Below are 11872 nucleotides of genomic sequence, written 5' to 3'. Positions count from 1 at the left end.
AAATTGCGGAGAAGAAGATCAGACCGGCTCAGAAGAGTTGGTTCTTGGAGTGGCCTTCCTATCGGATAGAATTTGATCTTATTGTATGAGTAGTTGACAAAATTAAAAAGCTAATGCATGCAATTCCTTGCAAAGATGTCGCCATGTGGCGCTACAAAGGATGCATAATATTAATATACATGATGCAATATATTCTCCTCAAAAGCTACTTGGATGCTCTTATGAGATGATAGCGAGTATCTATGTAACTGGAGTAGAGGGCTTCGGTTCATTCATGCGAAGATCATGCATTATACGTCATGAACTTAGGTTAAACCACTTCATAAAAGGAGTGTGAATGCGAATACAACATTGATCTTATGTTTATACCACAATGGAGATACAGAAGCATTTGTTATTCACATGTCAAATTTTCTGCGAAGGTTTGAGAAGATCTTACGCAAGGGATAATGAAAGAGAGAGAGATATATACTGATGACTGGAAATCTATAAAACAATTTGATACATATACTTTTAGTAAACATAATTCAAACCAAACCGGTTTGGATTGAGTTCAAAGAGAGAGAGAGAGGATACCATGAACATGAGAAGAAGCTTATACATTTGGTAAGGGACCTACTAGTTTGAAGATGATTTTACGGCGCCGTTTTGGTGATTCTTGCCAAGCAATTATCCTTTGGTCTTGTGTGAGGCAAAAACAGCACCTGACAACCAGGATTGCTCCTCTCCACCCTGCAGTTTTTCACCATTTGGAAACAAAAACATTATGAATCTGCATCCATATGGAGAGTTTTAGAACTAGAAAGCCAAGCTATATGCAGAGAGTGAGAGAGAGTTACCGGTATTTGAGTAGGAAGTGATGAAGAAAAATGGAAATCTCGAGCTTGGCAAGATCGTTTCCTGGACAAAGATGGCTTCCTAAACCAAAAGGTAGGAACGTTCCTGCCTTTGGTATGTATCCCTGTAGAATGAACCAGACCATGTTTCAGTTTCTTTCGACATACTGAGAATTTTGTAATTGTCCAACGAACAACAACTCTGTTATTTCTACATACTTCCCATCTTGAAGGATCAAATTTCTTTGGATCCGGGTAGATCTCAGGATCCAGGTGAACGTCCCTGAACCAAGTCAGTACCTTCCAGCCTTTTGGTATGATATATCCTGAATACAAAAAAAAAAAGAGAAATGAATATACAAAAAAAAAGGTTTAAAATGATTCACAATTTTCCATGTAAGGTGATGAGTATAGACTGACCATTCATTTGGACATCACGCTTTGCTTCTCGGAAGGCCGTAAGAGAGAATGTTATTACTCGAAGTGTCTCATCAATAACCTGTTAAAAAGCATTGTGTAACGAATCATACAATCTTATAAAAGCCAAAAACTTGTGTTGCAATGAGGCACCTGAGAAAGATACTCCATTTCACGTGTCTCTTTAAGAGTCAAACTCTGGCCTGGTACTCTCTTTTTCACAATCCTCTCTTGTTCTTCCTATGATAAAACCATGCAATATCACAAACTCAAGATTGCAAAATGAAATGGAAAAGAAGTATAAAAACATAACTTCTCATTTTTACCTTTGCCTTTTGTAGAATCTCAGGGTGTTCCTGAAGGAAAATGGTAGCCCACATAATGGTGTGTCCAGAAGATTCATGACCTGCATTAAGATACATCAACAAAACATCTATAATCTCCTCATCCTCTAGAGTTCTTCCGTTTTCATCTTTAGCATCTATTAGATTATCCAACATGTCTTTCTTATTGGATGTTGTTACATTCTGCTTCCTTTGGTTTCTTCTGTTGGTCACTGAGGACTGAAACGCAGCCACAAGTTTTTTCCTGGCCTGTATAAATTCAAAACACTAAACCCTTTAAGTCCCTAGAACTATGCAGAAGAGGAATCAAAGTGTAAACTTGTTTTTTATACCTTCAGTGCTTTATGATAAGCAAAGCCAGGAATATTAATAGCCATTGCTCTAACTCCATAGTTAAGGTTTGTATATTCCCTTTCCAATGCATCCATAACATGCTCACTCTCTGTGCTCATGAATATGTACATGATGATCCTAAACGTTAGCTTGCGCACGTGAGTCAAGAACTCGATTTCTCCCATTTTGGACCAGTTTTCTAGAGCGGTAACAACAGTTTCTTCAATGTACTTTATGTAGACAGAGAGAGCTTCATGTCCATTGACAGGAGCAGCGGTCAAACGCCTTAGCCGCTTGTGTTCTTCAAAGGAGATACCGATAAAGGACTTCTTGCCAATTAGCTCCATGGTGGATTTGGGCCAGCCTGGCTGGAAGCATTCATCATCTGTTAGAACTTTCCGACAAGTCTCCGGTGTTGTTACTATTACACTTGGGTTCCCAAACATGTGTACTTTATAAACACCGTTATGTCCATACCTGCATCATTGAGCAAACATAGAACATGTCTTAGTTAATATGGAGAATTAAGAAAGAAAAAATAATCTCAACTTTAATCTAACAATCAATATGGAGAAGCAAGAGGTACCTTGTGATGTAGGTTCTGATGAAGGAATCAGGATCAGATGTTTTGAAAGCTCTAAGAAAGGGCAACATGTTGCCTATGAAAGGCCATCCCAAATCTCCTGGTGGGAGATAGTGTCTCTTCTCCCCAAGTTTGGACTCATAAATCCAAACATTCACTCTCTTCAACAACCATTTAAGAACAAACAATCCCATTACTACCAAAGGTAACCACATCATGATCCAAACCGTTTCGGTCATAGCTTCCCCTTTACAAAAGATTCACTCTTTTTCACCTATTGTATCCTCTGGATGTTATATCATTATTCTGAAGATAGATAGATATATAAACACATGGAAAGAGTAAGAAGATATTAAACAATGTTTACCTTGTAGTAAGAGAGATTTTTTCTCTAGAAAAGGAGTTTTCTCTCTGTTTACAAAGAGAGTAAACGGACAAACAAAGACATCAATAGAACAGTGTTGTGGAGACAAAGACATCACCTAGAACAGTGTTGTTGAGTCTATCTAGGGAATGATACTTATCTACACTTTTAAAACTAAAGAAACTCGACCGCTTGTTTCTATCTACTTTGTTTGGTTGTTGTTCACATGTATAGTGCAAATTGACCATACTTCCATTTTCGCTCTATATAGCCTTTTCTAAGCATATTAAATTTTTTTTGGGAAAGAGAGTTATTTACCAAAACTATACCAGTTATACATATTCTTGATCACAAAAAACACATAAAACTTAATAAAATTAAACAGCATACCTCTCAGTAATCGTAGTAATTCACAGATACAGAGCCACTGAATTCTAACGCAGATCAAAACTTTGCATGGAACACTAGTGGAGTTTTTCTTCAAAAAAAAAAAAAAAAAAAAAAAAAACACTAGTGGAGTAGGAAAGGTGATTGTGGTGGAGAAGAGAGACTGAAAAGTGAAAAGTAAATGTTCAGAAGAATACAAAGGCCCGTAAATGGCGGTGAAGAAAACAAAGTGCCACATTCCCAACACAATACATCAAAAGCAAATAATTTAACAGAAGAATCCAAAAAATGGAGAAAGGACACATTAACTCCAATGAATATCTCGTGAAGGAATCATTAAAAGACGGAAACAACTTTATTTCTTGTGGTTCAGTTTTGCTCATAAGCGTTACTTTCATTTTCTTTTGTTGCAACTCTTTTGTTTAGCTTCCAAGCAGAATAAATATGGAACCAGCGACAGAGACTATGTGGCACATACAGAATAAAATAGCATTCATGTTTTGTTTACTTTGTTCAGAAAGCATAAAAAAATAAAAAATAAAAATATGAATGGTATTTTATTCATATTTATTTATTTGTAATAAAGATATAAAACATTTGATTCTTGAAGATAAAATCTGAAGTAGAAGACATTCAAACTTAAAATCTTTTTCTTGTTATTCAAAATCGTAACTCCACAAGTCAAATCAATCAGTTTGTAAAATGTACTAAAACCCACAAGCTACTTCACTCCCAAACAATAACATAAGAAAACAGAAAGAAATAAGTGCGTTTGCTGTAACTGTTGCGGCTGTGACTGCGACAGGGTTTCTTCTACTCTATCGGAAACTCTTATCGCAAAATGCTAAACTTTCAAGGGGTTCATGTCCTTATCTCTCTCTAGTCATCCTTATGTAAGTAACTATGATACAATTATTACAAAAGTAGATAAATCTCAAAGAATATTGCAGAAGGAGAATTATTTTCTGCATGACCATTTTTTTTATATGTTGTGGAAAGGCCTCAAAATGTAGCTTTCCAAATAGCGTTCTCCGGTTCACCACATCTCCTGTGAACCTCTTTTATGCGATCAGCGGATCTGCAGATACCGCTACATGTCCAGTCAAATGAAGCAACACATATGTTCCCTGCTTGTGCCTTCCATTCACAATCTGCAATTTCCACAAAAGAATAAGATTCAAATGTTACAATGAGGTAAAGGTCTAGTGTCACAACAGATTTTTGATAGTCTTTTGTTCCCTTTTTAGTATTAACTTAAAGGAAACATTCTAGTTAAGTGCATAAAGCTCTAGTTTTTCACTACTCTACAATCATCTAAAACGTATTGAACTGAGTGTAGAAATGAGAAGGTACCAGGAGGAGTGCCGCAACATAGTCTTCTGTCATCGATATGGGTGACATCAAGACCGATAAACCAAGCACCCAACGTAACATCCTCATTTGCGTATTTGTGCAGGACATGCCTGAAGAGGCATTATATTAACACCAATGAGTAAAATGGAAAATGAAGTATGAACAGAAAAGATACAGAGAAGAAGTTCAAATCTTACTGATTAATGGAAATATAAGAAGCCAAGTCTCTTGAAATAGCGTATAGCTGCCCAGTAGCGTGGCGGAAGTACTTGTTCCCGTTCTCACCAAACTTCCAATACTCAGGCTCATGGTATCTAACTCCTCTGCTCCATAGACAAAAAGAAGTCAGTTAAACCAACACTGAGAAACTGATTCAAGAAGAAGGAAGCAGAGAGAAGTTGGATGCTTACTTTTGAGATAGTACTGGACCAGACTTCATGCAGCCTATATAAACTCGAGGTTTTTTCCTGTGTCTAACAAGAGTTTCTCCAAGAGTTGCTGTTTGATATTCCAACAAAAAAAAAACTCATTAAAATGGGAAAACTGCTGACTGAATCCTTTAACGTTTTTTCTGCTAGAAGGTTTTTGTAGAGCTTACCGATATTTACATGAACATCATCATCTACTTTGACATAGAAATCTGCATCCCACATTGAGAAGGCTGTAGAAAAATATGTTTTTGTTTTGGCTGATAACTCTAAGTATCCTTCAACATGGTCCTGTTAAAAGCATCAGGAATATCGCAAATGAAGATAAGAATAACAGCTTTTCCCATCAAAAATTAATTTAAGAAAGAGAAAAAAAAATACCAATCTCATGAAATCTCCATGCTTCTTGTCCTCTGCTTCAATGGATCGGTCTAGGATTCCACCAGCTGTGGCACTAAAGAAGCAAATAACAAACAACACTAGATGTAAGGAAACTCATATCAGAAACTAAGTAAGAACATAGTGATTGATTACATATCTGACATTATACTAAAATTTTAAACTCTTACCTATGACCAATCACAAACCGGATAATAATTCCCTTCTCTTCCTCCAATTTCTTTCTTTTTTCACCTAAACAACCATCAAGGAAAATATTGATATGAGCAACTTGAAAGATAAAAAGGAAGCTAGAAAGTGACTGGTGTTGGAACCTTGAGGCATCCAAGTAGTTCGAATAGAATCTCTTCTCTTTCGGCTACTAAAAGCAGTATTAATCCCCACAACCATCAAATATCTTCTTTTCTTCCCCAGTAATTGATTCTTCTCCACATCATTAGAAACAGGAGCACCGTTAGTTAAAGACTCCTGAGCTGATCTCGCTGCAGCTAACTCCATCTCTAAGCTTGAAATGGTCTTATCCAATGTCCTGTAAATGAACAAAAGAATGAAAAAGTTTTTAAAACACGGAGACAATTACGTCTTGGAAGAATCTGTAATTTGATTAATATATTTTTAAATCTTACTGTATAGCGTTATGAGTCTTGGAGACTTCTCCAAACAAAACCTGGGGATCGCGTTTTACTTCTTTCTCGTAAAGCTAAAAAGATTAAAACCAATCAGGTCATTTTTAAGAAGTCTTCTAACTAACTGAACCAAAAGGATCACATGACATGATGATGACACTTACGGTTTTAGGACCACAGCCTTCGGAGATAAGCTTCAACCTTTCAGCTTCTGTCACGGATGGTCGAGCCATGTCGTTAGACTCTGGAATATTCCACATCCTGTAAAAATTCACACCAAAATGTTTTGAGACAAAAAGATTTGATATAATCTCATGTTAGCTTAAACCAGAGTTGTTAAACCATAATCATATAAAGAGATCAAAGTTTGAATTTTTTCCATATCAAGAAACTTCAAATTTTACGTAACGTTATGTTCAAAGAAATAGACTAGAACTGGCTTATAATCGCATCTTATGGATTGATTTGAAACTATGAGAAACAGAGTATAATAAAGATTAAAAAAGAACTTGAAAATTCAAAAAAAAAATTAAAAGTAATAATACCTATCGGTGAAAAATATCCCGAAGCAGAAACTTGCAAAACAGAGTAGAAACGTCCATTTCCTTGATACGAAGCTTCTAGAGTAAAGATTCTCTCCTTTGATCTTTGGAGACATTATTTTTTTCCTTCAACAAGACCAGAAGAAGAAGAAGAACAGGGTTCCAAGAAACCAAAAAGTATCTATTCCATAAGATGAATCAAGCTCATAAACCAGCTACACACACAAAGGGAGCAGCTCAATCTTCAGAGCTTCCGAAACAAGAATCTGCGATTTCAGAATGAGTACTCTGTAATTTTTTCCATAAGAGATTGTGTTAAAGAGATTTTGGTTCTCTCTCTAGAAACAGGGCGCTCTTTAAATTCGCAGGGACGTGAAGTGGAAGAGAAGGGGACGTTGAAGAGAAGGAAGAAGAAGCAATAAGTAGACGACCTCTTAACCGTCCGGTTTACTTGTAACTAATTCACGGCTGATAATTGCCCGAATTTACCCAACTATCCCTATCATACCGTTCTTTATTTATTTCCCAATAAATGAATTGCTCTTTTAATTGCTTTCTTTGAAGAATATATATATATATATATATATATATATAAATTAGAGTAATTAATTTCAGAGTGCTTTTTATTTGCAAAAATTACAAATAAATAGTGTGTTTTCTGGTGAAAAAGTTATTATACTAGTAGTTTACTAAAAGACTTTAAAACTAAATCTTGACCCGTATCATGCGTATGAGATTGATGTAGTTGTTAATTATTTATTGAACATAAAGTATACAAATAAGTTATTTATATTGAGAAATATTTCTTTTTGTGTTTATAGAATTAACAAACTGGCGTTAGGATACCAAATATTATCACCACTATATCAGATAGTGTATACGAATTAGTAGTGCTATAAATCTATAATATTTCCAAAATCTGTCTTTCGCCCTTTTGTGTGTGTTTATATTTATATTTAAATCTGTCTTTCGCCTTTTTGTGCGTGTTTATGTTTATATTTTAAGTGTTTCTAATATTAGATATATCTATATATAATCTGATCATCACAACTTGAATATATAATTGAGTACATAAATCAATTTTTGAGGATTTTGTTTTGTTTCGGTGTAACGTCGGTCGAGGTTGAAAGAATAAAGGCAAAGATGAAAGGAAGCGGTTGATGCAAAAGGTAAGGTGGTCCTCAGCTTTACCTCACCAGATAACACATGATCTTACACGGCACACACATTGATAAGATTCGTTATTTAACTAACTTTCTTTAATTGATGAAAATATTAGTTACACCATGAATATCATTTCCATTTACAGCCAAGAAGTCTGAGTTGGGGTTTGGATATACCTAATTCCAATAGTAAAGAAAAAGTAAGGGACCATATTCGATCAAAAATTGGTTCTTCTAAAGTAATCATCATTTGACTTTTGCAAGCTTCTACGGTACTAAAATAAATCTACTTGCTCTCTTGTTGACAAAATAAATGACGTGAGACGATTGGCTTGTCTTGTTTCTTATATATGACTTTGCACGTCGGCAGATTGTAGCTAGTACTATTATGGTTACAACTTCTTTTTTTTTTTATTAACTTCAAAAGCTTGCAACTATGTAAAAATGATTTGAAATTAAGATAAGCCAAATCGAAAAAGAAAAAAAAAATGAATGGGGAAAAAATGAAGTAAAAGAAGATGACAAAAATGTCTCGTTCGCTTATCCTTATGTTTTTTTTTTCATTTTCACCGTTTTATTTCTATGTTCTTAATTTTTTCTTGCCAACATAATTAAAATCTTTTCTAACTACTTTGAAAAATCTAGTTTAAATTGTAGCAAATTTAAATTTTACACATTTTTCTTATATAGACCGACTTACTAGAACCGGGTAGGTAGTATTGAAAAGTAAAGTCCGGTTGGAACTTGGTATAGTAGAACTGAGTGGTGATACAAAACAGTGAGAATGTTGTAGGCTTCTAGCAAAAATAGAATACAGTAAGTGATACCATAATAGTCAGGGCCTGAGACTTTTATCCGAGATCCGGATTCGATCCGAGATTCGATCCGGATCCGATCCGAAAATCCGGATATTCAGAAGGGCCGAATCCGAATCCGGATAGTAAAATGTTGAATCTGTCAAAGTCGGATCCGGATCCGGATATCTTGATTCTTTTAGTCCAGATATCTAGATCCGTAAGTTTTATTAATAACTATTTTAAAAATAGTAATATCTATATATAAAAATTAATTTTATTTTATATATTTTTATTTTTATAATAGTATATATATATTTCATGTAAATTTTGTTATATTATACATAGAAATAATTAAAAATATTATATATATATATTTTTTTAAAAATTATTGTTAATATTTTATATATATTAATATTATTTTTTATTTATTTTAAGAATCCAAATCCGGATCCGGATATCCGCCAGATATTACAATTTTTAGAATGATATTCGACACCCGGATATCCGAGAACCCCGGATCCGGATAAATGTAGTAAAAGTATGAATCCGCTGGATAAGGATCCGGATCCGTATACTTTAAAATTGTCCGAATACCCGATCCGTCCCAGGCCTAATAATAGTTATATTAAAAAAATAGCAGTAAGAGAGAGTGGTTAAAAAAAAAACTGAAATATATTTTAACTAATAACTTTTTGTCACCAATCTTAGAGGTATGTTTTAATTTTTTTCATGTCGATCATATATTCATATGCCGTCTAAAAAGGTTTAGCTATCATTTTGTATGTCAAAATAGTTTTAACAAAAAAAAATCAGTAACTTTCCTTTTTGAAATTTTAATGTGGATTATAGACAATTAACAATCAGCATTTGCCACAATCAACCTCGTGTTTGATATGAACATATAAAATAACCAATCATTCTTGTAAACTCTTAACACTCTTTAATTAAAAACTTCAAACATATCCTAAAATTAGTTAAACAAAAGAAAAACATATTCTAAAATTTGAGATTATAATAGACGCCAGTGAACTGGAAATGGTGATTACTAAACTCATAATAAATGTTAGTGCAGACGACTGAGTTTTAGAAGCCGAAGAAAAATAACATCTCAAAGTGTCTATGTACCAGTCGTGAAGTACTACATAAATTCATGAATTACTACATGAAATCATACAAGAAATGTTACGTGAAGTGAAGCTGTGTAGCTGACTTGAAGACTGGACTTGGAGCCGACGTAAAGCTAAACTACAAGATACTTGGAGGCTAAACAAGATATGATTTACCTTGGAGAAGGGTAAATCATCAAGGGAAGATTTCCAAAAGGATTTGAAGAAGTTTTGGAAATATTCCATAAAGGAAGATTTGTGAATATCTCTTCCTTGAGAAGTTGGCAAGAATAAGCCACGAAGTCTACATGTATAAGTAGACACAGACGTGCCTTGGGATACGTACCACCTCAAGAGAAGGCCGTAAGCATAAGGGCTTTGGTATTGAATTAGAGTAGACACAAAGCATAAGGGCTAGGGGTCATGAGGGGGCCAGAGGGGTTCTTGGGTTAGTTTGATTTAGGAACGTGTTAGGCTAGTGTCTCTGTCTGGAATGTGACATGTTAGTCAATTCGGAAGAGAGCTAGTAAGACACTTTATCTATGTAAAAATAAACCTTCATTATATCGTGTTGTAGTATTTTGTGAAATAAATAAAATCATTGTACTTGTATGTATTACTCTCTGTAACAGACTCGTCTTGCACTTTCAATAAAGTCGACTTAGGAAACAAAGTTATACACTGTCTTTCTATCAGTTAAAGAACTTAGGCTTCGAATGGCATGCAGATCAAAAACACGTAGATCAAACCCAAAACGCAGATCAAGCAGAACAAATGCAGATCAAGCAGATCATGCAGAAAAAATGGAAATCTAACCGGTTAAGCTAATTTATCGAATTAGTGTATTTGACCAAATGTTAAAAATAATTTTGTAAATTAAATATCTAAAACAAAAATACAAATTCTTATCAATTTTTTTTATTAATTTAATAAATACAAAGAAAGTTTAAACATTATGTAAAAGGTAAACACAATTACAACAAAAAAATATCATTCTAATAAATATATTGAAACTTAAAAATTATATAAAATTCATTAAAATGACAAAGAGTATTCCTTTTTCCCTTTAATTATTTCTATAGTCCAAATTAAAATCCAATTAAGATCCAAGGACGTTAATTAGGGCAGGACATAAAATCCTTAACCTGAATTTTAAACCGAACCGAACCAAAAAACTGACTCGTACCAAGTTCAAAATGTAAAACAATATATGAATGGATTTTGTATAGGCCGGGGCAAAAAATCCGGAGCCGAAGAACCGAACCAGAACTGAACAAAAATGCCCGAAACTGAAACCGAACCAAAACCGAACCAAAACCCTCAAATACCCGAACGGTTCCTATATTTCTATATCCGAACCGAAAACCGAACAGGTACCCGAATATATAAAAATATTAATTATATATACATATGATATAACCGAATCGAATCAGAACTGAACCGAACCGAATATAGGTCAAGTAGTAAATGGATCCTCTAGCCCACTATCCGAACTACCTGAAACCCAAAATACCCGGAGTGAACCGAACCGACACCCGAAATGCGCACTTTTGTAGGGTATTATAAAACATATATGAACCGAAAGTATTATAAACCGAACTCAAACAGGTGAAAAATCTGAAAAATATCTGAAAAACCGATCTGAATGTCCAAATTTATATAAAATATAAATATTTGAAAAATAAATATATACTTAAAATATTAAATTTCATATTTATTTTAATATGATATTTATCAATAAATATTTAAAATTTAAATAAATATCTTAAATACTTCATTCTATGTAAATAACTATATAAATATTTAATTTTCTATTAGCATATTTATAGAAGATAATATAAATAAGAGTATCTATTTTATATATCATTGCTATAAATAAACTCAGCTAAAAATAAATTGTTATATAAATGAGAAATAAGAATATTAAATCATACATTTAAAGAGATTTTTGATTAGTTTAAAAGTTAGTGAAATGAGTTAAATGAGATTTTTTATAAGTAACTAATAAAAAAAACATGCTCGTACGTTATTGGTCTTCACATCCCACCTGCTCCACAAAAATAATGTGTCTAAATACCATTTGGTGAAATTATATTAAATTTATGAATTTGTCAACTAAATATACATAAGTGTTTATGAAAAAATATTATAGAATTTAATACACACGCACATATATAAATATGTATTTATATAT

The 11872-nt window shown here is 33.5% G+C and overlaps 2 protein-coding genes across 4 annotated transcripts; both read right to left on the bottom strand.

The window, feature by feature from the left end:
* Positions 1 to 450: 450 nt before the first annotated feature.
* LOC106337055 (ent-kaurenoic acid oxidase 2) lies at positions 451 to 3361 on the bottom strand. Of its 2 annotated transcripts, none has more exons than XM_013776073.1 (9): positions 3268 to 3361; positions 2517 to 2819; positions 1930 to 2407; positions 1580 to 1846; positions 1407 to 1493; positions 1257 to 1335; positions 1056 to 1162; positions 840 to 961; positions 451 to 732 (listed from the first exon to the last, which is right to left on the bottom strand). In XM_013776073.1, the coding sequence occupies exons 2-9, from the start codon at positions 2750 to 2752 to the stop codon at positions 636 to 638; spliced, it is 1473 nt and encodes a 490-aa protein (XP_013631527.1). In that variant the 5' UTR covers positions 2753 to 2819; positions 3268 to 3361; the 3' UTR covers positions 451 to 635. The 2 variants fall into 2 exon arrangements, with proteins under 2 accessions (XP_013631527.1, XP_013631528.1); XM_013776074.1 differs by lacking the exon at positions 3268 to 3361 and adding an exon at positions 2881 to 3005 and having other exon boundaries at positions 2517 to 2787.
* Positions 3362 to 3896: 535 nt separating this feature from the next.
* LOC106336716 (probable beta-1,3-galactosyltransferase 3) lies at positions 3897 to 7027 on the bottom strand. Of its 2 annotated transcripts, none has more exons than XM_013775637.1 (11): positions 6616 to 7027; positions 6235 to 6331; positions 6071 to 6144; positions 5759 to 5973; positions 5615 to 5678; positions 5427 to 5499; positions 5216 to 5336; positions 5028 to 5115; positions 4815 to 4940; positions 4618 to 4727; positions 3897 to 4415 (listed from the first exon to the last, which is right to left on the bottom strand). In XM_013775637.1, exons 1-11 carry the CDS (start codon positions 6726 to 6728, stop codon positions 4267 to 4269), a joined length of 1230 nt encoding a protein of 409 aa, XP_013631091.1. In that variant the 5' UTR covers positions 6729 to 7027; the 3' UTR covers positions 3897 to 4266. The 2 variants fall into 2 exon arrangements, with proteins under 2 accessions (XP_013631091.1, XP_013631092.1); XM_013775638.1 differs by having other exon boundaries at positions 6071 to 6135; positions 6616 to 7017.
* Between the last annotated feature and the right edge of the window lie 4845 nt (positions 7028 to 11872).

This window comes from Brassica oleracea, chromosome C4 (genome assembly GCF_000695525.1).
Source record: "Brassica oleracea var. oleracea cultivar TO1000 chromosome C4, BOL, whole genome shotgun sequence".
Lineage (NCBI taxonomy): Eukaryota > Viridiplantae > Streptophyta > Magnoliopsida > Brassicales > Brassicaceae > Brassica > Brassica oleracea.
The sequence above is the reverse complement of the archived record's forward strand: the minus strand, read 5'-3'. Positions and strand labels throughout refer to the sequence as shown.